This window comes from Poecilia reticulata, chromosome 11 (genome assembly GCF_904066995.2).
Source record: "Poecilia reticulata chromosome 11, P_reticulata-male-v2, whole genome shotgun sequence".
Taxonomy (NCBI): Eukaryota; Metazoa; Chordata; class Actinopteri; order Cyprinodontiformes; family Poeciliidae; genus Poecilia; species Poecilia reticulata.
The window spans coordinates 9997441-10025188 of record NC_088840.1 but is presented as its reverse complement, the minus strand read 5'-3'; the positions used below and the strand labels follow the sequence as shown (position 1 = coordinate 10025188).

Below are 27748 nucleotides of genomic sequence, written 5' to 3'. Positions count from 1 at the left end.
CAAAATGTTACTTTCTAATCTAAATCCAAACTGTCGGCAAACTAATTTGCTGAGTGGGGCAATAAATGGAGCCAAATAAAGGGCTAAAAAGGAGCAAAATCTGTTTGTGTTCAAGACTTGTCTTATAGCAAGATAATTTCTAAAAATATAACTTGATTGAAACAAAAAGACATGTTTTGAGATAAAAAGAACAACTTCCTGAAAAAGATGATACATCCAGATTTTCTGAGTTATTCACTTTTTAATACACATTTGGAAAACTCCAATTCGTCTTTTCTGGATACATTCTTGAAATATTCGTCTCACTAGTTTGAAATAAACACTGAATATTCATACCAACAGTATTCAGATTCTGATTAGTACGAATATTTTTTGACAAGAATAAATCATGTGATTCATTTTTTACAAAGTAATAGGAGGAAGTTGTATTAAATGTCTGCCTTTTTCATTTTTACCTTGTTTGATTTTCAGTGCCTCTCATTCTGGCTTCTACGTCACAATGGGGTATATGCCACGAGAGGTGGTGACATATTTCCGTTTGAATTTATGCCACATAGATTGGTTCCGGGTCCTGCTTGCTCCTATTGTTTTTACCCAAAGCTGCAAGATCTGTACCATGAAAAAGTCGCAAAACTTAAAATATCTGTGAGCTACTGGTACAACAACTGAGTTTTTTGGTGTGCCGTTGTGTCCAGTAATTAGCCGGTACCATCCAGTGCTTAGTTTTTTTTTCATTTTCCTGCTGATATCAAGGCGACAGCGGACTGTAGCCAAGACTTAGCCACTACAGCTAACACCCGGTTTGTAGCTGCCTGCTATTTCAAAGCTTGAGGATATTGAAGATCCAGCGTCAGAAATGGGAAGATGGAGGTTAAAAGTGAGCTGTACGTTGTTCGTTTACTGGAATAATTTGTTGGGAGGAAAATCCACTGCAACGGGAACAGGCTAAGAACAGAGGCAGCGATTTGGCACAAGGTAAGTCAATACGTGTGTTGATGTTTGCGTTTGTGTTATATGGAGTATGAAATTATTTTTAGGCAACTCCTTAGCTTTTTTATGTGACAATTATATAAAATACATTTAACATGCAGTCAAAGCGATACCGAGCACGTTAGTTTAAGAACAACCGAGAGCAGCAACGCTTCAGCCCGAACTAGTCAGTCAGATTAAGGTCCAAAACCTTCGCTTTACAGCCGTTTAAGTGGCACCGACACACATAAAAAAAACCACAGAACAAATGGTACAAATCACGTATTTCCCGAATCTCGAAAATATGACATCTACCTTTGCTGTTTCATAATTATAATCCACGTTAGAGTGAATTTTTCCACTTGGCTGCTATAATCTACTCTTGCGTTACAGAGACGTAATTTCTCTTTTTTTCCCCTTTGAGATTCTGCTTAGAAAATGAGGTTATGACTGCATTTTGTTTTTAAAATGGTAAATTTAGGTTTGCCTCGACTTTTATAAACCAATGCCTCTTGTATGCATAATTTTTTGTTTTACTGTTGGTGCAGATATTAGGCGAACACTGTGCTTTGCCTGCTAGTAATTTAAATTAATTTCAGCTGCACACTTTCAGAAGAGTATTCAGATTTTAACATGTATTTTCTAAGTAGTATTTTAGTTCACTCTTTACTCAGTAACTTCAGTGTTGTTACAACTCTGAAACATTTTTTTTTTGCAGTTTCTTTGTGATATCAGAACTATTTCACTTACACATTTAATTTCCTGAGATATTGTCAATTTATTTTCAAGCAAAACTCTCAAAAAGAGCTGAGGATTTATTCGTTTTGATTGTGTTGTGCAGCTAAATATGGACGCTTATTAGTTTTTTTTCTTTTTAATTTTTCAGGTTTGCATCGTAACACCTTGTGATGTGTTTCTGAGCCATGATCGTTGTTCCGATTACCTTTCCACTGGATCCAAGCACCTGAACCAACTGACCGGTACGGCGTCCATCAGTCCACGGTCTGCGGGATCATCACAATGTGGACTAACTTTTTATTTACTTGGTTAAACTATGATCTTGAAACCGGAGCATCAGATATGCAAAAATCTATCTGCAGACTTTGTTGGCTACCCTGACACTGCAGTCATCCTGGACGAGGCTGAGCCGGTCTTCCTCTCCTCCAGAGTGACGAGTTTTCATCACCAGTAAAGGCAAAACAAATCTGATGTCTGATTAGCAGCTAGGAAGTATATTATATATTCATTGTTCATTTCGCTATCCTGTTTGTACCTACAATAAAATTGAATCTTTTTTTTCCCTTGTCTCTGTGTTTACGTTATATCAAGTACTTGCATGTAGATCAGGAATTCAAGTGAGATGTTAAAATGAAACACTTTTAGGTAATACTAGCAAAGAAATGTGAATATTAAGTAATATGTAGTTAGTCATATAATTTAATATGCTGAATAAGGCTGGATGATACAAGATTTTTTTTCATACCAGATTTGATTTTAATCGATTCCTCTCGTCCTCAATTTCTATAATAAAATCACAGAAAATATTTTCAAAAAGTGCCTTTATTTTAACCATCTGTTCTCTGAGTTGTATAGGGGAGCATTACGGTCAGAATATAAGAAATTTTAATTGTAAGAATGCAGTCATCGTTACAGCAGAATAAAGATGCAATTTTATAACAATGTCTTAAAATTACAATAAGTCATTTTAATGAGAAATAAAGATTCAGATTGATCTGATGTAACCAGCTCAGTCCATGTGGTTCTGATATTTGTCAATAATCAAGAGGATGTACATTTCCACCTCAACTGACCAGGTAAGCATTAAGGTAAAAATAAAAAAAATACTGTATAAACAAATACTGTAAACAAAATGGAAAAAGAGCAACTGATAGAAATACTTTATATCAAGAAAAGCAAAAAAGTTAATAGTGGGAGAAAAGTTGTTGGCAACATTAGCTCAGCCAATCTCTCCCTCCAGGAAGCCATCAAACAGAACTCCGGTCCAACTACAATAAAGATTAAAAAAAAGAAAGAAAACGGAAAGTAAAATAATCACAAATTAATAATTCAGATCTAATGCATTCTGGAATCTATTGACATTTTACAAATTTCACAAATCAATTAGAAGGTTTCACAAATGTTTTATTTATTCTGCTGTTAGTACAGAATAATCTAGTTAGGTTTGAAATGTCTAGGTGTTGTTTTTAAAGTACAACACATTAAAAAGCTCAAGATAGTGAAAAATTAAGTGTAATTGCCCTTTAGCTATTTTCCGAATTAGATGCTACATTCGGAAGCTAACTTCAGCTTCTACTGATAGCTTGGGCACAATATAGACAGATCTATATATGTTTATATCTTTATCTATCTATACAGCATAGATATGTAGATTGCACAATGCACAGATAATCAAAACACTTAACATTTACATAGCACCTTTGTAAGCTTGTCCCTGTTAGCTACGTCAGACATATGAGGCATTATGGTGAATACAAACGATTTATTAACTTACCTTCGAAGTTATTGTGAAGTTTTGACACATCCAGCTTAAATCCTTTGTTGTTGCTGGAGCGTTTCAGGACGTCTGAATAATTATATTGGCATCATTAGTAGTCCTGCAGGACTGCACCGGAAATATTCTATGTGGCATAAAAATGCGGAAGTGCTAAAACGGAAGTCCGTGGCATATACCCCATTCCGGCCAGTTAGAAGAACGTGCCCGCTCTACTTTTCTGTTCCCAAACCCTCCACTCATTCTCAATTTTGATTGGATCAGAAGCACGTCACTCTAACCTGCTACTCATCAGGCTCCTCCCCCATTATCACTGCTCAACTCGCTGCTGCTGTGGAACGAGGAGCCGTTCAGTCCAAAACCCGGTGCTGTACCGCTTGGTGAAGGGGGACACGATGCTGTAGCTTTCGCCTACCTATCGTAAGTTTCTTTATTTACTGAAACTTGTGCGAAATGGGCGTTTGTCTTTAGCTGTTTGTTTTTTTGGGGGGCTGCTTCCGTTTGAATGAAGCGGCAGTCTTGCCAGCGCTGACTGTGCTCCGTCTGTCTCAAGTGAAATATCGCTTTCGATAGAATTATTAATAGACCCCTCTTGATATCTGGGAACCTAATAGAGCTAGTCTGTTGCAGAGTCCATTTAGGGATTTTAATAGCGGCACCTAATGAGGCTGTGTAATCTTCCGGGGAATATATTAGACATTTTGTTAACAAGTTTGGTTTTGCTGTGCTGGCTGCTGTTGGGCAACACAAGCTGTCTTGTGCGTGGCCACCTGTGGTTTCTCCCTGTGGTGTTTCGCCCCATTAATGAATATTTCATTAAACCAGTCCGCCTCGACAGCCTTTCTGACATCATCATCAGTAAAACCAACCACGGATTTTCAGCATGTTTTCATGTTGCACGCTTCCGTTTGATCTTGTTAGCGTGGTCTGTTTAATCAGACTTGTAAATTAGTGGTGTGTATAGTACTCTTCCCTAGTGTGTGTTTGGGTGAAGCGAAAGTTTGTGTTATTCTGATTAACTGTTAAGTTATTAACTCCTAGACCAGAGGAGATTTCTTAATGCATCGCTGTCAGGTCAATAAAAACCAATATTTCCATTTAAGGCTGTTTGACTTTATTACAAACAACATCAGAAAAAGCAGAAACTAACAGTAAAGTGATATGGGGATTAGCATCTGTTTGTGTCTTCATCTGATAATACCGCTATATTATATTGTTATGATTCATTTCAGTAAACAGTTATTCGTTATCTTTTGAAAAGCAACAGTGTTTTTTAAAATCTTTTTTTTTTTGTTCTTTTTTGCATCTCCAGTGTTTGTAAAGCTTTGATTCAGAGTTGAGATGTTTTTGATTTTTCAAAATAACAGCATTGAAAATGTGCACTTCCTGCCATGAGCAGTTTGTTAATCATTTGTTGCAGGAGCTGAGGAGATGTCACATGGTGTGTGTGAATGTGTGTATGCGTGTGTGTGTGTGTGTGTGTGTGCGTGTGCGTGTGTGTGTGTGTGAGAGAGAGAGAGAGAGAGCGAGAGGAGTTATTGTGAAACAGAGTTTACTGTTATTTCAAGCAAACTAAATAATTATACAGGAGACATTGTAAAATTGCTTTTTCATCAGTAATCAGTGGTTACTGCTTGCCTTCCAAGGAGATTGTACACCCTTAGCTTAATGGTGAGATTTCCTAAAGTTTGGCAGTGTTGCTGTTGTACTCAATTCAAGATCACGCTTTAAAAGTTGATACCAAAATTAACAGCCAGTCTGCTTCTGTAGAAACATGGTTGCCTTTTAAATAGCTTCTTACACCTTTTTGCTCTTCCTCTGATTTCATTTTTAGTCACATACTGGAAATACCCACCTTTCACACTGCTGTTCTCGAAAGCTGACCTTGCTGTCCTTGCGGATCTTTGTTTTCCCGACATCTTAAAAATAGAAAAGTTAAGACGCCTTCATGATCTTTAGGCTTCGCACGTCAAGCTTTGGTTACTCTTGTCCTTAAATAAAAAAGACATTGAGTTTGTTGCCATTGAGTGACCAGCATGTGTATTGTAGGGATTGACCTAAGGGTGGGCAATATGGAAAGTTTTATCACGATATTTTGTGATACTTTTCTGACAACAATAAAAAGTTACATAAAAAGTAACCACTTTTTTTTTTATCTAACTGTGTGGCTGTTGCTGCATGACTCAGATAAATCATAGTTCCATGAACACAAATACTGCTCTTGAAAAATATACCTCTCTCTAATGCGCTTCTTTAGGACACCAGCCACTCAAAGATGTGGGATTTGTGTCAAAAGGCACTTACAATAACTGCATTTAATCATATTTTCAAATTGAACAAGCAGTGGAGAAAATAGTAAAACGAATAATTCCAAAACTACAGACAATTTTGGGGAAGTTAAACACAATGAATTGGAATTTATCGTGACAACAATATATCAAAATTCTTACAGTAATAATAAATGTGTCGTGATCAACGATGAGCGATATGATCAATGCCCATAGATTGACCTTAATTAAAAAATACTGTTTCTTAGAAACGTAAACCAGAATAAACAGCTGCAGCTACACACTGATTATAGCTGTTTTATTTCTGCTATTACATTGTCACCTTCCTAACATAATAGCCTATATCTTATTTTATTCAAAAGATGATTTAAAAAAAAAATCACTTTTGTCAAAAAAAAAAAATTATTTAGACCATTATTTTAGTAAGGTGATATTTATCAGTCAACATTTTCTTATTGCACTTAAGCAGAACCATAGAATAAACTAATGTGCCTATTGCTCAGAAAGTTTTCTTTGTTTTGGTTTTAATAGAGCTACATCAAATGTATAACAAGCTGGGTAATAAATCAGAACATCTGTCATCTGCTGAACAGAATGGCTTCTTTTAGCTTGATGGGTTTCTATATTTCTTTCTACTTTTTTTTTTAAGTTTATGCATGACTTGCACTCAGGGGTGTGAGTGTAAAGCAAGAAGGAGAAAATTCAGAAAGACTTGTAGGAAAACCACTGTAGCTGTTTAAAGAGATGAACCGTAACTGGGCCTACGTTGCCTTGGAGTTAATGGCTCAGTGAGTAATATGTTTGATCATTTAAGCACCACAAAGCTCTGTATGACTCAGCTGAACTTTATTTATAAAGCAAGATTGACCCCAGCGGCTTTGAACAGAAACCGGACTTAAGCGGAAACATCATCTCGCATGATCCGTCATTGTAATTTATTATTTATTGATATTATTATTGGTGGTGTCAGGAGTAACAGCGTGGCCATAGGCAGAGCCAAAGGCACTCAGGTGTGTTTCTTGTAAAGTTCATCCATCTCACAATAAAGGACAGTTCCTCCACAATAAGCGCGTCTAAGTATGCCAGTCAGCTGATCTCCGTTCTGTCCAGCATTCCTGGGCGTCAGCATCCAGCGTGGCTATTGTGATTCGCTGAGTTATCTCTGTGTCACTTTCTCCTTTGCACAACACCCACCGCAAAGCTGGTAAACATCGAGCACTTCTACTCGACTAATTCCTCAAGCATCAGCTCTGATGAAAGCCGTCCTCTGCTGGTGTAGAGGTTGGAGGACGCCGTTCCTCTTCCATTCAAACCACCGGTCAACACAGCGACTCCATATAAATCATAGTTCATCTTCTATAAATAACCCCTCCTTAACACTCCCAATTATAATTTTTTTTCACAATTATCAAGCTGGATATAATATTGCTTTGTTTTGTCATCTCCATAGCAACTTGTGATTGAGCAGCAACACAAAGTGTCTCTTGTCTCAGCAGGAAGGAGGCCAAAAGACGTCTTTTGTGATGCAGCTCTGCTAGAAAATCTGCTCGTAGATCTGAGGGCATGATGCTGTTCGGCATATTGGAGTCGCTGCGCATCTGTTTTTGATCACTGCACTGGTATTTCTCACAATAGGCTCTATTTTCAGACAGAAATACTTTAAAATAGCTTCAATCCTGTTATATCATGCGTCCTGTCAAACCTGATGTCAAAGGTCAGACAAGTGCTGTCACCATCAACCATTTGAAATGCCATGTGCTGCCTTTTTCTAAAATGTAGATCTAAAAATAGTAGATATTGCCTGATGTTAGTCTATTAAAAGCATCTAAATGCTGCTCTCTGATCATCAGAGGATCATCCTCAGCTGTAACCTGATAATTCTGTAATCTGTGAGAGAAGCTTTTTTATTTTTTTATTTTTTTGCACTCGCTGTGTGGTAGTAACAACAAGGTGGAGGATATTTGTCAGGTCGACGGCCTTCAAGCTTCAGGAATGCGTAGGAGAAAGTTGCTGCTCCGTCTGCGTCAGTGTGTGTATCTTTTAAAGTTTTTTTTTTCTTATGGCAGGATTAGAGTTTCCAGTCCCGACTATCCCTCAGGTGTCAGCCTGAAAGTCAGGAACAATAAGGCTCAGCTCGGCTGTATGGAGATCGCAGGGTTTTTCTATAAATAGGCAGGATGTGTGTTGCCTGGTGTCACCTTCAACCCAGAAAAGGACAAAGACTTTCTTCGTTTGCAGTATTCCTCCAGTTCCTGGATATTGAAAGAGTTTCTTGCACAGAGGAGCTTGGTCCAAAAATCCTGAACACAAGTGTCACACAAGTCTTGTGATCATGTCCTGACCCCTTATAGACTGCAGGACATCTCATGCACAGAAAGAAAATGTCATCTTCACCTAATCTCAGAGTGTCCTCACTGTATAAGGAAATCAAGTGTGACGCTTACTGACATTCTGACAAATTCTGACATTTTCGGGCTTTCTAGTTTAGTTTATTAAGGAAGACATAATGAACAGCAAGTCAGCTGTTGTCTTCTTTTTTGTTGCCTGGCCTACTAGGACTTTCTTTAATAAATGCTGTTTGACAGACCAAATAGTTTGCAGTTCCTTGCAAATGCTGTTGTAACCACAAACGTGCATGTACTGTACCTGGGATTTTACCTGACAGATCGACATAATCAGGGCAGAATTTTTGTTTTCAACATTCTCTACAGATAATAAATCTGGCTTGCATTTGTATTAAGACCCCCTTTTTTATGATACAACAAAACAAAGTCTAGTGCAAAATGATTAAGAATGACTGTGTAATGTACATAATCTCAGTAAAAATACACTTGTGCAAAATTCTCACATGATTGAACAAACAGCCACATGAAGACCACAGAAGCATAGGAGTTGGGATATAAGGCAATATCTATAAAGCACCATTTTATCTCATATGAAGGAAAAAAAATAGAAATGCAGTGGCACAATTGGAAACCTATCAAGTAACCTGACAGACTGGTTAATGGGGTATAAATTAAAGAGGTAGCCAATAGGCTGATCCTAACATACCCAGTCAAAGTCCCGGCATTAAGTCCAGACTTTGAGAGAATGAAGATCCAGAACTGGAAGTCTCTGTACTCAGATGCTCCCTATCTAATCTCACTGACCTATTACAAAGAAGATGGGCAGGAATTTCACTTTTTCTATGCGCAACAGTGGTTACAGACACATACCATTAAAAATGTTCAGTTGTAGTTGGTGTTGTGCAAACTATTGTCTGGTGGGAAATACAAATGCACAGCGGATTTTCAGATTCAAAAGTGTAAAAAACATTAAATCACCTCTTGTTTTTAATTCCATTTCAACAACTTCCATTTGTTGGTCTGCCGCCACACGCTGCCACACTATTTTAGCATAACAAGGAATTTACAAGGTGTTGTGCTGTGAATGATTGACTCGCATTATGTAAGACAGACAGGGGAAAGAATCCCAACCTTTTCTATGCTTACACCGCAGAAGACTGTTATAAACAGGCCTGCGGTAAGTGCCCAGAGGAGGTGCTGTAAGTAGGCCACACAGTTACACAGTGGGATGTTTGGGGAATCGTGGCCCAGCTTCATTCACAGTTTATCTATATGGCTCAGAGTCCCGAGTACTTCTTTTACACAGCAGATTTATTACATCCCAGCAAGGAGTGGATGTGCCATGAGGTAGTGAGAGTTGAAACCCAAGCCTTGCACTGATGCACTGTGGTGATTTCTGAGGTTTTCCTTGAACCCTTTGACTGTCACCACAAAAAACACTTGCTTGCAAGTCAATGGGTCCATGAGGACACTGTGGTCCTCATGACGGTTGAGGGGCGTTAAAGAAATGTTGTTGCAAATGTGGTTACTGAGCTTCAGTAAATGGGTTGCAGGTGTTGAAGTGTGGATAAGAAATAAGTTGATGAATATTTTTAAGCAGCAGTGTTTAAAAGAGTTTAAATGTGGCCACTAGTTCACGAATTACGTAAATTACGTAGAATTACGTAATTCACGTAGAATTACCTCACGTTCAGGTAATTCAGAAAAGCGATCCTTAACAGTAGATAGTAGATACTCATTATGTTTTCTTTGCTGTTAACATTATTCTGCTTGTATTACTACTTGCACCTGGTATTTTTTTTGTCAAATTGCAAAGTTTAAAAAGTCCATTGAGCCTTGGCAGGAGTTTATCATCAGTACTGTGTCTGTTGGGCTGCCTTTGGTGGACTTTATCTTGTTGGCTTTTAAGAGACGTTTCTGGTACCTTTACAAGTTGCTCCCAGCATGCAATTTTCTTGTATTTTATTTTTGAAAAAGACTGGCTTGCTCTAAGTTATTAAATTTATCACAAGGTGTAATAACGTCTCGAGGCAAGGTGTTTTTGAAGGTAAGAATTTTGTTTGCCTCCAGCTACTTTTTTCCCTCTGCTTATGCCGGACCATTCTCAGCAAAATTAATCGGTGGTTAAGACAAGTAGCACAGACAAAAGCATTTCAAAATTCTTCTAACTCAAGGGATGAGCCTTTGTGCAGATGCAATTTTTTCTGAAAGGTTTTGCAGCGAGCACTGACAAAATGACAGACACCTCCTTTACATATTCTAAAACAAGCTTATAACCTCATATTTGCATCTGGTATGAACAAGTGAACGGCCCAGATCTGCCACACAGGTTGTCTCCAGTTCTGTCAGTGTCTTTAACACATCTGTCACAGCTCAAATTCTGCTTCTTAGTGTATTTTATTTTTGAAGGGACCACATTTGGGTGTTTGACAGTCATCTTTATTCCAATCATAATGACTGTCACCTTCCTGACAAATACTAGATGCAACTTTTCACTTTTACAAGACTGAATACAAGGCCATAGAGACTGCAATGGTACTGTTATTAGTAGTTCTTATTATGGGCAAGTTTTTACATGTGTTTTACACAAAATATAGTTTGATAACTGTAGTTCTTCATAAAACTATAAAAAAAATATATTTCTGTTCGTCTTTGTACACTTCCTCTTTGAAGATACAAAAATAGGAATGGGAGATGGCTTGGCACATAAAATTACATTTTAGCATCAGCAAGATGACAACGTGGCATACAAAGTAACATGCATAATGGGCTCAAGAAATGGAAAGCAACGAATGACAGCGACAAGCAAAAGTTTCCTCCACAGGGAGTGAAACCCAAGATATGGGACGCAATGACAGCGACAAAAGTTGAACATTTTTCACCTTTCTTGTTTCGCATTGCAAAGGCGTCTGTGCACGTCTACATGTACAAGCTCAAGATTTCACATGTAAGAATTTCACAGGTTGCTTGACTGGAGGAGGGCAAGCAGTTGCCTCATTGCGCAATGTCTATTAGAAATAAATGGAAAGGGATGGATGTGTGTCGAGCCCTTAATGGCTAAATGTCTTTGAAGCTAAGTGGGATGTAGTGTTGTAGCTAACATCCTTCCATCCACGCAAGTAAGGAGTAGGTCTGCTGTGAAACCCACTGTGTATCCTGATCCTGTGGTGCATACGTGACTAACCTTAAGCAGTAATGGAAACTACAACCAACCACCAACGTGTAAAATATTTTAACATGGACATTTCAGAAGCAGGCAGCTGGAGAGACATTGCTAACTAATAGCTCTCCCATACTTCATCTGAAGCTGAAGAGTCGAGGGTAGTCAGGTGGTTGCAGGATGTTCATATTCACACACCTACTGCTTCAGTATACATCACGCTGCGGTCCTGACTCCATTGCTGCATCCTCCAGTTTGCGTTAACAGTGACGGAGAGCGTGAAACACCTTTCTGCTGACAGCCTCGCATCTGGACAACAATTTTGCAATCTCCATCCAGTACTTTGTAGATGTTTTGTGAAGAGTCATACAAATATACACAACTTCTCAAGGTATCTGATAAGCGCTCCTCAAAAGTATTCATGCAGATACAAAAACTGAATAGAGGAAAGTTGCCGTATGAGCGCATTTCTGCAGAGAACACTGTCACAAACGTCTGATCACACAACACATCGGACAGAGCTCTGTCAGAATAATTCAGCAAGGACCTGGTGTCGGGAATGGGAGGACGACGCCTCCCTGCAAGTAAAAGAGATAATTTTTGTCACGCGACAATGTCAATGAAAGCCAATTTTGAGCCTTAAGTAGTCCCTCTCATTTATTTATTTTTTTAGCTCAATTTCTGGTTTATCTGCAACAGGTTTCATCTTCCAGAGAGAGAAATTGAAGAATAACTCTTCCCTCAGGTTCACGGTTTCTATATTTCTTAAAACATGTTTTTTGATATAAAGAAAATACTGACTAACCTTTTGTACTAATACTCTCTTGAGATCCACACTGACACCCCAGTGTATGACATCACATTGCAAGAGAGACCCTACCATTAGCGTTTCTAGACCACATACTGCAAACTTTCCATAAATGAAGCAAGAGCTGCATGTGTTGAGGGTGTGTGTTAGTAGATTCCTGACTCAATTATTCCAAGAAAACTTCAAGCGGAGCTGAAAACACCTAGCAAGTCACAACCTGAAAAATGAAATGTGAACAGCTCGACTGGCTAAATCAACATACCCAAGATTGTCATGTGTAACGCACTCAAATATGTTGCCTATGCTCCAAAGCTGTGAGGCCTGTGTGCTCCAGTCTGCTTTTAGTCGAGTGTTGACTGTAACCACCCTGGTGTTGTGGTTGTGTTGGAGGTAGCGAAGCACGGATTCTTTCCTGTCGATGACTCACGTCCTGAGCTCAGTGCAGGCTGCAAGTGAGGGCTTGGGGAAACTTCAGAATCCACAAACACACACACACATATTCATTCAAACCAAACGGGACTTTCAGAGGATAGAGGATGCAACTCTAATTTGAATCCAGGTGTTTATGTTGATTTCCAGTCATGCTAGCACACGCGATGCCTGGAGGCCTTCCCACCAGCCAGGGATGTCCTCCTTTTCATGTGGCCCAGCCACCCTTCTTGGAAACACATTCCTTCAGAAGTATCCACCAGCAAAAGGCTTCCAAACCTCCATAGAGGCAAAACATTCTTAGGTCAGGTCATTTGTGGAAAGGAGAGGAATTTTTGTTGCATCACAATGTGTTTTTAATATTTTGTGCTCATCCTGGTCAATTATGTAATGAAAAGCAGAATGTCACATTTACATAAATATTATGCTTCTTAGTTTTGACTGTTGTCCCCTCTATTTTTATGAAGCATTCCTTTTTACTGCAATGACTTAGTAATTCATAAACAGGATGCCAACTTAACAATGTAAGGTGTCAGTTATTTTTTTCCCTTAGTTGTGATTGTAAAGTTAATCTTTTAATAGGTCAGAAGCCAGACAGAAAACCTTGTTTGCTTCTTAGTAAAACTCATATGACTACTGGGAAAAAGTGCCTAAATGACACTTGAATGTCTTAATGAATAATAAACTAAACATCTGACTAGATGGCCACATATCACCAACAACCTATGTCTGTAGCAAAACAAGCAGTACCATTCACATTGTCAAGGGTGGTGAAGAGAGTATCATGGTGTGGGGATAATTTTAGTTTTTAATAAATCAGCAACATATTTTAAGAAAATCTAATATAGAATGAGGAAATTTTTATAGAATGGTGATAATTAAAGTTAGGGTTTAAGATCATGCAAGGGCTTCTTTGCGCAACTCACAATATCATAAGCTTGAGCAATCTAAAGTAACAGTTCTAATACAAAGACTTAAAATAAAAATGTAAGATTATGTAGTTTTTTTTCAAAACAAAATACTACCACAAAAAAGTTACAAAATAAAATGACTAAAATAATTTGTTAAAATAAAATGACCCTTTGTGTGGTCAATTTGTGTGATGCTGTTTTCATTCATTATATAGTTTGTGTATTCTATGTATCTGTTGCCATCATCACATAGAAACAGTGATCAAAGGCTGTCCTTTGATGGCTGCTCTTCTATGGCACTGCCATGGCAATAAATATTGACTTGTAAGCATTTGTTACTTATGTTCCCAATCCACATTTGTACAAACAGTCCATTAAGAGCAAGGGATAAGTCAAAGCACATCCAAATGCACATGTAGCTCAATAACCGTCTTTCCACTTGTCTGGAAAGACGGCTGTTGAGCTTCCTCAAAGATCACGCGCTTTGGACCTCTGGGGATTTCAAAAATTAGTCAGAAAGACGGTGAGCAAACGATTCCGCTGTTAAAGCTGTATTTCAGGTTCTTTTCGCAGCCACGGTTCTGTTTTAAGTAAGTTTAACCTTTGTCGCGTGACCTTTCTCTGCAGTGCTGACTGTCGGAGAGGCCTCCACAGGTCAGAGGGATGCTCCTGGAGGCTTTCCTGTGATCGCGGTTTCCACAGAAGCATGACATCAAGTCCCGAGAAGATGACGACACCGTCGCCCACACACAGCGACAGCAGCGGCTCGTCCAAGCATGACAACAACCAGGTATGTAGGCGTGATGCTCGCATGCTCAATTTGGCTGTCGTCCTGGAGTTTGTTTTTCTTCATGGGTAACGTGAGCTGACCTCAGATTTGCTTTGTCAATGTGCTCTTATGTCACTGAGGCTGCAAAACAGGCTGCGTGGATTTAAAAACAATGAAAACCTGCTCACAGATTATGAAGGAAGTAACAATTCATGCTCTTGTAGCAAATTTTGCAATCATTTCGTACTTTAGACATCAGCTTTTTAAAATAAATACCATTAAAAGTTTGTTGAAAATGTCTCAGGATTGTTTCTGTTCCTAATACAATAAGTCCCACGCACAAAAACTGTCACCGTCGACTCTCACCACAACAGCACAATTATGCGAACATGCGGCGGACGATTGTTGTGAAGGTGTCTCGGCTCATTGCTCATGTGGTTAATAGGTTTTTTGCCCCAGTCAGGGAACTGACTGAAGACTAAAAAAAAACAAAAATTGCTATTTAATAAACCCTAGAAGGACAAAATAATCATTAAACATCAAATAAATTAAATGTCCGCATTTCTTATTTGTTTCACATTACCGTAAAACCCCAGTGTGTACACCGAGAACTTCTGCAACATATTATTCTGTATTATTGCTAACAAATTACTTCAAAAGTATACTATCGTATTAAAATGAAACCACTCCTGTAAGCTCCCGATGTTTCAGGATCCGAACAGCGCCTCTGCTCTAGTTGAAATCAGACGTTTACATGTGATTGCGCTGATATGCGCAGTTGTGTACACAACATCTGTTATCTGAAGGGAAGGAATGTGGCTTGCCTGTCTGAGTCTTGGCGTGTTGCTCCTGTGTTTTCCTTCAGGATAGCTGGGAGATCGTGGAGGGACTCAGGGGGGCTCCTGCCAGCATCCAGGAGCCTGACAGACAGGAAGGCTTCCTGCTCAAGAGGAGGAAGTGGCCCATGAAGGGATGGCATAAGGTGAGCAACTCACCTGTCGTTTTAAAGCTCTGCAAAACTTTAAAATGTTTTGTAGGACTTTTTTCTTTTATTTGTTTATAACCTCGTTGTAATTATTATTTTTTTATTTATTTCTTTTATTACTTTCAAAATTTTACGTTTACAAAAATTACTGTGTCTTTAAATAATTTTAGGAAGCCCAAACTATGATCTTATGACCTTGGAAGTTTCTGATTCATACACTTCACAACATTGCAGTCAATTGGAGGCACACCTCAAACACACTGCTTCCTTCTGTGATGTCATGGAAAATAAACGGACAGCTCAATATAATAATAACAGTAATTACAATAATGATCTTTATTGTTATTATAAAAACATATAATAATACATGGACTATAACGAAACTGGGTTCCTTCCATTTAAAACATTCATTCGCACACAACACCATCAAATGTTGGTGGACCTCTACATGTCTGGTTTAACTCCCGATACCTGAAGGTGACTTTTTTTTTTTTCCAAACATATCCAGTTAAGCCCACAAATATTCAAACTGGAGCTGAAAAGGTGTGTGTAAGCAAACCTTTCCCAGTTACACCAGTTCTAGCCAAAGGAATGGAGCAAAATTATTGCAAGAAAGATATCCAGAGGGGAAAAGGTTATGTGTGTTTTCATGGCGTGTATGGTTTCAATTTTACGTAATAGATCCTTTCATTCACATCTTAATCTTTGACGATAGCCCTTAAACTCCAGCTAGATTCTCATTTCATGCACTATTACATTTCCTTTGTATCTCAGTCTTTTCATTCCTTTATCCCCAACAGCTACAAGGCCAACCTGACTCAAATAACGTTCAGCTTTTTCTGCTCAGGCTTATCTGTAGAGGTCTGCCTTGCAGCACCACGATCGTACTCATTCCCTAAGTTCTCCTGGAGTGCCCTGTCAGCATACATCCAGGATTATAAAGCTGAAATGTCCTCATAAACTATGATTATATCAGTTGTGATCATTCTCTTTGCTGCTGGTCACCTGTTTTAACTGCTGCGGTCATAAAATTTAAATGTCAAGGTTATACGGGAAAGCATGTGCTTTTAATTTAATAATAATTGTAAAGAGCAGCTGTAAGAGCATTGTCACTATTTAGATTTAATGCAACTTTTTTTTTCCACTTTTCTCCTTTAGAGATACTTCATCTTGGAGAGAGGCATCTTGAAATATGCAAAGCGAGCAGTTGATGTAGGTGTAACCTCAACAGCGCCATCTGTCTGTCATCAATTCTTTGCTGTGTATTTTTTTTATTCTTATCATATTACAACCACAAACGCGCTGCAAAAGTTGGTTAACAAATCACTGGCACCAGGGGATTGTGTACAAAAAGATTTTCACTTGTGAAAAAAATCTAAATCCATCATCGTTATTCTGCTTCATAATTTGAATCTGCTGTGTAATAAAACATTGAAGTTTGTGGTTATAATGTGACAATTAAAGAAACAACAACAACAAGACAATAGAAACCAACTTCACTGCTATTATTATTTTACCACAGCTGCAGAAGGGTAAGGTCCACGGGCTGATAGATGTCGGCCTCTCAGTTATGTCCATCAAGAAGAAAGCTATGTGCGTCGACCTGGACACCGAGGACAACATTTATCACCTAAAGGTAACTCTAGAAACACAGAGTCGTGGCTCATCGCCTCCGGGTGTTTTCTTTCATTTCCTGTGCCTGTTTTAAACAAAAAAAAACCCAACATTCTCAGACGCTTTATTCCGCTTCCTAACTGGATCTTGCGGCACTCAGGTGAAGGCTCCGGAGCTGTTTGATGAGTGGGTGTCAAAGCTGCGTCACCATCGTATGTTTCGGCAGAACGAAATTGCGTTGTATCCCCACGAGACCTACCTCTTCCACCCCCATGCCGCAAGCTCACCTTCGCTTAATGACTCACTTAGAAAAGTAAGTTGTCTCAAGGCTTTTATTTTATTTTATTTTTTTGAGATTACATCACATTTTTTTCATCTCTCTTTGTGTCTTTCAACAGAGAGCGACTCTTACTAAGCAGGCGTCATTCCACCAGTCTAAGCTCAGCTCCTGGCTCCACTCTTCAGAGGAGATGAGCAAGTGCTCCAAAGGTGCGGTTTGTTTCCTTCTCTTTTTGTCTTTACAAAGAAACAATCGCTGCGTTTTCATCTTGCTCTCTTTTTTTTTTTTTTTTCTGTTAGCACAGTCTTTACTCCTCATCACTGTGTCTGCACACACCTTCACTTTGATCTAATAATAATCTGCTGTTCGCTCAGAGCTGGAAGAATGCGAGTCTTATCTGCTGGAGCTCAACCAGCTGCTGAAGAGCATGGAGGTCATCCACCGCACGTACTCGGCTCCAGCCATCACCGCACTACAAGTGAGCGCAGCCGCACGGAGGATTACGCTCGGTTTAAGCCTGGGCAGAGAAATGCCGCCAGCGGCGTGTTAATGTGTTGGCAGTCATCGAGACAGCGCTCGCCTTAGCGATCGTCAGCACATTCAGGATGCTGCGCATCACTATCACCGTGTTTGATCTGCCAGCACAAAACTTGGCTTGAACACGTTGCGTGCATTTGGACACCCAGGAAGTGAATCACAACAGGAAGTTGATCTACGAATATTGATATTTCTGAATATGAGAGTTATTTTAGTGAATTTATTGGCCTTGTGGCCTACTGAAAATCATCACATATCACTGCCCTTGAAGTCTTTTTGTTTCAAATGTAAAGTTATTCAATTCAGTTCAAAAATATTTTATAATGGGTGTGTGCTGTGGTGGCACAGGGGTTAAGCACAACCCACATATGGAGGCCTCAGTCCTCGACGCGGCCGTCGCAGGCTCGATTCCCGGCCTGGTGACCCTTGCCGCATTTCTTCCCCCTGCCTCGTTACCCACCTTCCTGTTAACTAACTATCAAATAAAGGCCACTAGAGCCAATAAAACCTTTTAAAAATATATTTTATAATATTAAATGTTTTAACCTTTCTGACTCAATTTCCAGGCAACAGAGACAATATTTCATAGTAACATGTCCTGAAACTAATGATTATTTTAGCAATCGATATAAATTCTGTCAATTATTATGGCGATTAATCAATTAATTGGATGAAAGATTTTGGCACATTCTGCTGATTTTTTGTTTCATTTAACCACTTAAATGAAACAAAAATATTGTATATTGTACAATATTAGCAATACTTGAAAATGCAAATAAAACAATTAAATTCATTTTCATTTTTAAAAAATCATCTTATTGCATAAAATGCAATGACACAGAATTCCTTTAAAGTACTCATGATCATTTGTCAAAATATGAAAAACTAAACCCTTTTTGCTTAACTTAACGTCATTACAGTGCAGAGCTGATTTGTTGACAATATTTTTACTAATAAATGGATACCAAAAGACGCACACTAGGTTTATTTTATACAGGATTTGAACCGATTGAAGCTAAAACTCTACAACATGAAGAGTTGTGGGTATAACATAATTACAGACAAAAGTTGTTGGTTTTTTATCTCGAATGCAAAATGTATATTTTTTTGTGTACTCTTTAATCATGATTAATCCAATCAGTCGTTTCAGCCCTATTCCTGGATGACATCATCAAACACTGCTAATCTGCCTCATTTGCTTTTGCCGCTCCCCTTTAAATCTCTGTGTGGCCGTATGAATAGGCACTCTGGGATATGACCATTACCCATTGTGATGAGTAGAAGAGAGGATTTGAACTTCCTCCTCTTCCCTCTGCTCTTCGGTCCTGCTCTGCATCCATGAAGCCTCCTTTTCAACTCCTCTGTGGTTTTGGGGTCAGAGTTCAGGCATTACTTGAGCTTTTGAGATGCTAATCAACTGCTCCCAGTTGTAAACAACAAAACCCTCCCCCCCAAAAAACACGATACCTCGTTGCCTCGGTTACGCATTATAATAACTGTCTGGTCATAAAAACGTAGGCGTAAAAATACTCAAAAGCAGAGGCAATAATTGTCTCTGCTTTTGATGCTTCTACCAAAAAAAAAAAAAATCTGATTAAGCGTCTATAAAAAGAACAAATTAGAGCTAACGTAACAGTGCTGCGACACGCTGCCACCTTCTGCAAGTCTATCAAAATCTTCTACTTAAAATTAAGATTTTCTCTCATCAAATACAGATTGAACACTGTGACAGACATGGAGTAGGCTCCAGTGTTTTTTTTTTTTTTCTAAAATGTACCGTGAACATTTTAAGTTCATTAAATCTTGCTTGTCATTCTTCTTTGGCACCACAGGCATCTACTTATGACATCCCCAAAAAGGAGAAGAGGCCACGGAGATGGCGATCTAAAAACAGCAAGGAAGCCAAATCCACACTACAAGTACACTTCTGCTCTCTCTCTCTTTTTTTTATGTTATTGCCAGTCAGTCATACATCGACATCAGTGAGCGAATAAACGGGGAAATCATGGCTCCTCCTTTTGATTGCTAGGTTCCAAGTTGCATCTCCACCCAGTCCCCCCGTCTTCATGCCTCCAACCCCAACCTCCCCACCACAGAGTCCGCCTCACAGGAAGCCTGTCCCCAGTCGCCCGACTCGCCGACAGAAGTGTCACGTCTGCAGCAGGACTTCTACCGACTGGCCAGCAACAGTGAGTTGGAAGTGCATGGCATGTATAGTAGAGAGAAAGAAACCAGGAGAAAGAGAGAGAGATGGGGGGGTGGGGGAAGAGAGCTTCTGTATGTTTTCTTCTGTATAGGATCATAGTTGCCATGACAACTCTTTCCTGTGTCGGGCTTTTGCCTCTCTCCAGTTCATGTTTCACTGAAATCAGCGTACGGCTCCCTGGTAGCAGAGCGGGAGCGGCTGAAGCTCACCATCGACCTGCAAGCGCCTCAGCCGCCTGAAGTCGTCGGCCTCAAGAACCTCTATGCTCCAGTAAAAGAATAAACCCTTCCGATTTTTGCATGGTTACATTTTGGTTATTTGCATTATTTTTGTCTAATTTATCTCAAATAATACCTGAAACCAGGAGGGTACAAGTTCCCCGCACTCCTTGGTCCACCAGGCGTCCGGTGAGAGCAGAGTATCTATCCCGGAGTCCATTTCAGAATTCTTTGATGCACAGGAGTACCTTCTGTCTTCGTCTTCATCTGAGAATGAGGTCAATATTCTCGTCATCTCAACTGATGTTTTCTTCTTTGTGTTCAAAACCAAACGGGTGGACATTTTTTTAAAAAAAACACTATAATTTAACATTGGCTATGTTGTCTGTACTGCGACATTAAAGGTTTTTGAAGATTTCTTTGAGCATAAAGTTGTGTTAGTAATAATCAGGACAACAATCTTATGAGGAAAACATTGATTGTGTTCAGACACTTAAAGCTAAGAAGACATGAACAGACATGTAGTTGGAAAACACTTCAAATTCATCGAATTGACACATTGTTAGTTTACAGTCTGTCGTGTGTTGTCTATAGTAAAGCAAAAAGTGCATCAGGAAAGTATTCTCAGCGTTTCATTTTTTTCCCACAATTTGTTACATTACAGCCTTATTCCAAATTGTTTAAAAACATTTTTTTCCCTCAAAATTCCAGCCACAAAATACCCTGTCTTTCATTTCTTCCATCTGCCAATCTAGTTATCCATCTGTTTACCCATTATCATCCATTCAACCATTTGTCTACTGCCATCCATCCGTTTTTCAATCTGTTTTTCCAGTTGTCCCTCTAGTTTTTCTTTTTCTTTGTATCTATCTGTCTGTCTGTTATATATTTGGGTTTCCTAACAAGGACAGAAAATTCAGGAAGTATTTCAATCTGAAAAAACATCTATAATTTTGAAAAGAAAACTGAGTAGGATCCCGACATAAATGCTTCTAAACTGTTTACATCCTAATAACAGTCTCTGTAGCCATCCTGCAGATAGTCTCATTTTAAAGCAGTAGCAACATCTCCAGCATTGGCAACATTTTCCATAAAACCAGAGACAACCAGAAAACAAATCCTCAAAACTTGAGGACTTTACGGACATCCAACAGTTTTGTCCGTCGGTCCTGGAGCGTCTTTAATCTTTCCTCATCGATTCCCTTTGTCCAGGTGTCAGACGACGACTCTTATATCAGCGATGTCAGCGACACCGTCTCCATGGATACCTTCGACGGAGGCAGCGCGAGACACAACTCCGGTACACGATGAAGTTGTTTGTCTGCTTATGTGTTAAGTCGGACTAATTTCTGTAACAGATGGAAAGCCGCCACAGCTTGAATAGATGTTTTTTTTTTTTTTTCTTGCTCAGCTCATCGGGCTGTTGATTCTGACTAAGTCTTGGTGTAAAACTTGGTGTTTCTTTTACCGACTGTCGACACTATATAAATTCTGCATGTTTAAAATCGGTGCAGAGAAGGTGTTAAACATGAGCAATCTTAGCGTCCGGACATGTTTGCAAACTAAATGTGGTGATTTGTCGCAGTTTACCCCCAAAGCATCTGTTAGCAGAGATCGTTCAGTCACTTCCGCATGTATTTTCCATCAATTTCACCGCATCCGCTTTAAAAATCGCCTTTTGGTTTCTTCCTCTCTGGCTACATATTTAACTGTTCTCTGACTTTTAGAATCTAGATTTGAAAATGTCTCAGCTGACTCAGATCTCTGTTTCAAACGTCCCGTTTCCTCCTGCAGTCAGCAGCGTAATGACCTTGACTCGCCGTCGCTCCACGCTCCCGTCGCCCTGCCCCTCCAGCACCGTGAGCCTGTGGAACATCCTGAGGAACAACATCGGCAAAGACCTGTCCAAAGTGGCCATGCCCGTGCAGCTCAACGAGCCAATCAACACCCTGCAGAGGCTGTGTGAGGAGCTGGAGTACAGCGAGCTCCTGGACATCGCAAACCAGACCGAAGACCCTTATCAACGCATGGTACATAAAAAAAATAAAATAATAAAACAAATTGGTTCTACCAACACAGTTGTTGGCACACAAAGTGAATTTTAGCTCATTTTCTTGCCATACGTACCAAACTTGAACTTGATTGCTCAGACAGGGTCTTTCTAATACGTGAAAAGGTTTGGTTCTTAACTGTTCCATCTTAGCTCAGGTTCTTTGGTCTTTATTCTTCCACAACAGAAGAATAAAGATCTGCAACCTGCGGCTCCAGAGCCTTTGGACATTCCACAATGGCTCTTTATAACAGGAAGCAGTTAATATTTTTTAAATACAGATATAATAAGAAATGCTGGCTTTTAACTGTTGTTTTTTTTTTTCTTCATTTTTTCCCCTGAAATATTAGCAACGAATTTCCACAAAGAATGACACTAAAAGTCCTAGTAATGCATTTAGAGTTGTTTTCCTTTGTCATTATGTTGGAATCTGTGCTTTTTTTAAAAAAAACAAAAAACTAAAATATCCATTATCTTTTATGTTTATCTCTATGTTAAATCCTAAAATAGAGATTCTTTAAAAATGACAATACATTTCTTGGAGTAGATAAAGTCATGTGACATTTGTGACTCTAAATGATGTTTATTTGGCTTAACTATAAGTTGAATCTCACCCCAGTTTTAAGTCTTTTGCGACGTCCAGCAGCGTTTACTTCCATAACTGCTGTTTTTAGCTCCATCCATCGACCATCAGCTTATTTTCACTGCTGAAAAAATTCTTCCTATAGCTAGTTGTTGCCACGTTTCACAGTGGGATGTTCAATTTGGATTGAACAACTGAGCAAGAAGGTGATCAAAGCACCTTCTTTCTACTGTTTGATGTTTGAATTTTAAATCGTCCAAATAAAATATGTTTCTCTCGATGCCTCAACCCCCAGGCTGAATGCTGGATAATTAACCGAAGGTAAATAAAGTAAAAACGGAAAACCCTTTGGGGTTGAAAGCATGCTGCCATAGCAACACTGGCATATTTCAATGATTTTTTTTTTTTTCACTCACGTTCTTCGTGGTTTTACGGTTGCAGAGCTGCTCTCTCCTCACCACTGGTCAAACGCATCATGAATGGGCAACGCAACACAGCTTGCAGATTTTTTTTTTTTGTAAATGTTGAAAATCTAAGTAAGTTGTATGTTATCTCTTGTTTCTGCAGGTGTATGTGGCAACTTTTGCGATATCTGCCTACGCATCGTCCTACTACAGAGCCGGAAGTAAGCCCTTCAACCCCGTTCTGGGAGAGACGTACGAGTGTGACCGGCCTGATAAGGGCTTCAGGTTTATAGCTGAACAGGTACTGTCACACAGCCTTCATATTCCACTCACTAAAGTGTACTCTCCTAATAAGAATGACTGGAATTTTGGTTTAATCTCTACTTCTTCTGAATCTGTGGAGTCAGAATGGAATCCAAATTTTGACTTTTATCTGTAAATTGTACTGCATCTTAATTTAGTAGTTTTGTGTTAGAAGGATACATTTCAAACTTTGGCACTGAAGAAGCACCGATTGCAGTTTTCTGACTGATCACTGATATTTAAAGTGAATATGAATTGAATCTGCTGATTCAGATTTTGACCAGTGAGATTTTATATATATATATATATATATATATATATATATATATATATATATATATATATATAATACAGCTTCAATGCTCCGAAACAAACCAGTGAAGCAATACAAACTTGTTTTAGCTACACTTTATATACTGTTCTCAAATATATATGAAAAGTTAAGAGTATTTCTGTCCAAACTATTAAATTACCTACGTCAGTCACTTTTAACATTTTTAAAAACAAACACAACTGGTTAGACGACAGGTCTGTTTTGAGCCTCTTACTAAAGCTAAAGTGCACAGCAGTCAGTATTTTGATTTTACAAATTCATAAGGTCAGTTGAGAACAAACTAACAACACAACTTAAACCATAGATAAAATGTCCTGTGTTTTAGATCTCCCTGTATTGCAGAAAGAAAATGGCCGAATGCAGCAGCTTTGTGGCTATTTAGATTTAATAAGATAAGTGGATAAAGATCAGTTTCACATTTAACTATCGATTGATCGCCAGTGAATCCAAAATTTAGGAAATCAGGGCCGACTGGCGACTTTCTCTGTCTAAATAATTCAGAGACAAAGCAAGTGATTCCATTTTGTCGCCTTGCTTAAAAACAATACCTGTAAAATCAGGTATTTTCACACCTGATTAAAAAGTTGCAGTTGTCACATTGCAAGCCTGTAGATTCAATACATTTTCAAACACAAAAGAAACTTTACAAAAGGGCTTTGTCGTTTCTTCTCTCTGATTCCCAGGTGAGTCATCATCCACCTGTCTCAGCATGTCACTCTGATTCAAAGAACTTCTGCTTTTGGCAAGGTGAGCGCATGTTTGGAATTACCTCATTTCCTCCTGGCAGATCACTGCCGTCATACTGTCCGTTTCATGCTTCAGCATCTTCACGTTTTGGATGAGAACTTGTGATTTAAATTAAGCTCATTTGGCCCCTCGATCTTAGTTAACATTCCTGAAAGATAACAACAGATGCATGCTAGGTTAAACATAACATCCATTTCAAACCGATAAACCAAAGGCAGTAAAAGAAAGAGATGCTTTGTTTGTTTCCATCAATGAGCCAGAAACCAATTGTAAAAATTTTTCAGATTAACACTTTGGTGATTTAAATGAGAATAACGCTCTTTCTACGGTCACAGCCTCTCTCCTGTTTTTGTGTTTAGATGTGCGATGGAAAAATAAATTCTGGGGAAAGTCCATGGAAATAGTTCCCATGGGAACCACACATGTCACACTACCTGCGTAGGTCCTCTCCATTTTTTATTAATTTATTTTTTAAATCCCGTGGGTGTGTATGTGTGTATGTTTAATCAGAGTGTCTGGGTAATTGCGCACAACAAAGCATGTTATTGTGAAACAATAATAGGAGAATTGTGCGCGTGCGTGTTTTCCCTGCAGCTTCGGGGATCACTACGAATGGAACAAAGTGACGTCCTGCATCCACAACATCCTCAGCGGCCAGCGCTGGATTGAACACTATGGAGAGATGGCCATCAAGAACATGAACAGTAATGTCTGCCAGTGCAAAGTAACATTTGTCAAGGTGAACAAACATATATACTGATGTGTTCTGTACTGAGTGTTTGTTTCTCGCTTCAAATGGGTGAATCTGGTGGAGAAGAAATTCTTCTGTGATGTTTTATCAGAGTACTGCTTTTAAATAACGAGCGTTGTGCTGCCAATGCAAACACTGCCATCTAGTGGAGGGAATATGGAAATATTGAAAAAAAAAAAAAGATGAGCTCAGAAAATTTTTCTGCCAAATAGACAAACTATGCAAGTGTATCTCAGTAAATTAGAGCATTGCTCTGAACATTTACTTGTTTCAGTTCAAAATAGTGATTTTTGCATTACAAAAATGGTAAACTATTTCAAGTATTCCTATTTGTTGGGTTGTATGATTGTGACTGCATGAGTTTGACTTTTTTTTAAAAATAATTACAAATAGACAGGGTGTCCGCGCTTCCTTAAAATGTCTTAAATTTGTGTATTCAAAATTAAGGCCTTAAAGTGTCTCAAATTCAAGTAAGAAAGTAAGTTTAAATATGTTAATGGTGAAGAAGTTCTTGTGTCTAGTACAGTCTGTGTAGTTTTTATTTTATTTTTTTTACGGGACTTTTTTGTCAGGTAAACATTTGAGTCGTTCGCAGACATTTTTATTGTGTGTGACTCAATGCGGTTGAGGCTACCGCTAACTAGCTGCTAACATGCTTTTGCTAGCTAACTAGGGTTTTTTTTTTTTTCTTTTTGCCTCAGTCTATGGGTAAGGACACAGTTTGGCTGGATGGCTTCTGTTGCCATTTTGAACCTTATTCATACATGTTTGACTTTAGCGTGAAGCAAAACCTTGAATCTTTCTCCTGCTCTTTCTAAAAGACGTATTTTTCTCCACAGGCCAAATCGTGGAGCTCCACAGTGAACGAGATAGAGGGCGTGGTTACAGATTCGAATGGGAAAGTGGTGCACACCATTTTTGGAAAATGGCATGAATCGGTGTTTCAAGGAGACCCTCCTTCTGCCACTTGTATTTGGAGAGCGAGTGAGTCAGAAACGAGAGCCGGGAAATCTCAGCCACCGTGGTTCTTTTCACGACATGACAGTAAATCCTGTTTGTCATGCAGATCCCATGCCAGTGGAGCAGGAGCAGTACTACGGTTTCACCCAGTTTGCAGTGGAGCTGAATGAACTGGACTCCTCCTTAAGACCACTGCTGCCCCCCACAGACACGCGTTTCAGGCCGGACCAGAGGTACGCAGAATCAGAACATGATCACTATTTGTTGATTTGTTTTGAAAAAAAAATGTTTCCAATATGCTTAAACAGATTCAAATGACAATGTCAAAAGAGAATAAAAGATAGAAAAATCATTTAATTTCTAGACTTTTAGTTGTTCCTTTTTCTAAAGTTTCCCATCCATCCCTCCATCAAAGTGAGCCTCTCGTCTATGTAGACATTTTCACCACTCAACTCCTTGTCTTTACGCTTCCGTCAGGCTGCTGGAGGAGGGGAACATAGACGGAGCTGAAGAGCAGAAACAGAGGATAGAGCAGCTCCAGAGGGAGAGGAGGAGAGTGCTGCAGGACAACAGCATGGTCCATCAGCCGCGATTTTTCAAGTATGCGACTTCCTACCTGCTCGGTCTGATGCACGCTTTAATTCCAACAAGGGATGAGTTCATGTAAAAGTCTGACCTGCTTGGTTTGGCATTCGTCACTGCAAGGCATCATTCCTCACGCGACTACTGAAGAAATAAATCAGAAGGAATTCTCTGATTTAAATATGCGTTGTTTTGTTTGTGCAGGAAGTCCAAGGACGACACATGGGTGAGCAACAACACGTACTGGGAGCAGCGCAGAGATCCCGGCTTCAGCAAAGTGGACTTTCCCGTCTTGTGGTGACCTGCCGGTCAGAAAACATAATAAAACCAGATGAAGGTCAGCAATCAGGAACGCCGACCTGGTTAACATGAACTGTTCTGTGTCACAGTAGCCCACACATGGACCTCCTGCTTCCTCTTTCGGACCAAGTGTGCACAGAGCCTGTTGTGTATATATTATTCTCGTTTGTGTACATTTTCTGCTACCTACTGTAATATATGCAGAGTCCGTGTGTAGACTAAAGGTGCAGATCAGTGTGTGTTTTACTGCTTTTCACCATTTATTCCAAGTGCCTTTTCACTGTAATGCTGCACTCAGAACTGCTGGAGCAGTTATGCAAAAGTACCTTTATCCAGAGACTGACGGCCGTCTGAATGACAAGTGCACAGAAGGACCGAGGACTGGAGGTCACATCTCACTTCTGTGTTCTTCTGCTGTGTCACATTAGTGACACAATGACTTTCTGCTGACTTCAGCAATAAGCTGATCAGTTTTTATATATCTACAAAAAGAAAGTACTGCCTTTTCCAGTAAGCTGCCTTGTTCACATCATTCATGTCTGTAGCAGGACTGTGGAGGCTGTTTTCTCCTAAGGAAACAGCACAAATGCTCCCTTTTGGAAGTATATAATAAAATATTACAATGGGTGGAAGAATTATGCATTGTTTATTTATTATTAATAATACATGCGGCGGTTTATTTTACTTCATTCCAGGTGAAAAT

At 39.2% G+C, this 27748-nt stretch overlaps 1 protein-coding gene and 1 long non-coding RNA gene across 2 annotated transcripts; both read left to right on the top strand.

Annotated features, from left to right (window-relative positions):
• The first annotated feature begins 341 nt into the window (after nucleotides 1–341).
• On the top strand, nucleotides 342–2706 carry LOC145553857 (uncharacterized). Its single transcript, XR_014089898.1, has 2 exons — nucleotides 342–975; nucleotides 1856–2706. It is a non-coding gene; the product is annotated as an uncharacterized LOC145553857 (long non-coding RNA).
• Nucleotides 2707–3751: 1045 nt separating this feature from the next.
• Nucleotides 3752–27680, top strand: LOC103472182 (oxysterol-binding protein-related protein 3-like). Its single transcript, XM_008421624.3, has 22 exons — nucleotides 3752–3901; nucleotides 14050–14212; nucleotides 15057–15173; nucleotides 16335–16388; nucleotides 16699–16812; nucleotides 16951–17103; nucleotides 17189–17279; nucleotides 17445–17548; nucleotides 19440–19526; nucleotides 19637–19796; nucleotides 19959–20083; nucleotides 20178–20309; nucleotides 21244–21331; nucleotides 21826–22061; nucleotides 23232–23369; nucleotides 24389–24452; nucleotides 24812–24890; nucleotides 25047–25191; nucleotides 26043–26187; nucleotides 26270–26396; nucleotides 26641–26763; nucleotides 26950–27680. The coding sequence occupies exons 2-22, from the start codon at nucleotides 14129–14131 to the stop codon at nucleotides 27044–27046; spliced, it is 2463 nt and encodes an 820-aa protein (XP_008419846.1). The 5' UTR covers nucleotides 3752–3901; nucleotides 14050–14128; the 3' UTR covers nucleotides 27047–27680.
• The last annotated feature ends 68 nt before the right edge of the window (nucleotides 27681–27748 follow it).

Excerpts from the sequence above, each read along its gene's own strand:
- LOC103472182 (XM_008421624.3), top strand. The coding sequence starts at position 14,129 with ATGACATCAAGTCCCGAGAAGATGACGACACCGTCGCCCACACACAGC. Across the intron at positions 19,527-19,636 it reads AAGCCAAATCCACACTACAA|GTTCCAAGTTGCATCTCCAC; the intron begins GTACACTTCTGC and ends TTTGATTGCTAG. Across the intron at positions 20,084-20,177 it reads TCAAGAACCTCTATGCTCCA|GAGGGTACAAGTTCCCCGCA; the intron begins GTAAAAGAATAA and ends ACCTGAAACCAG.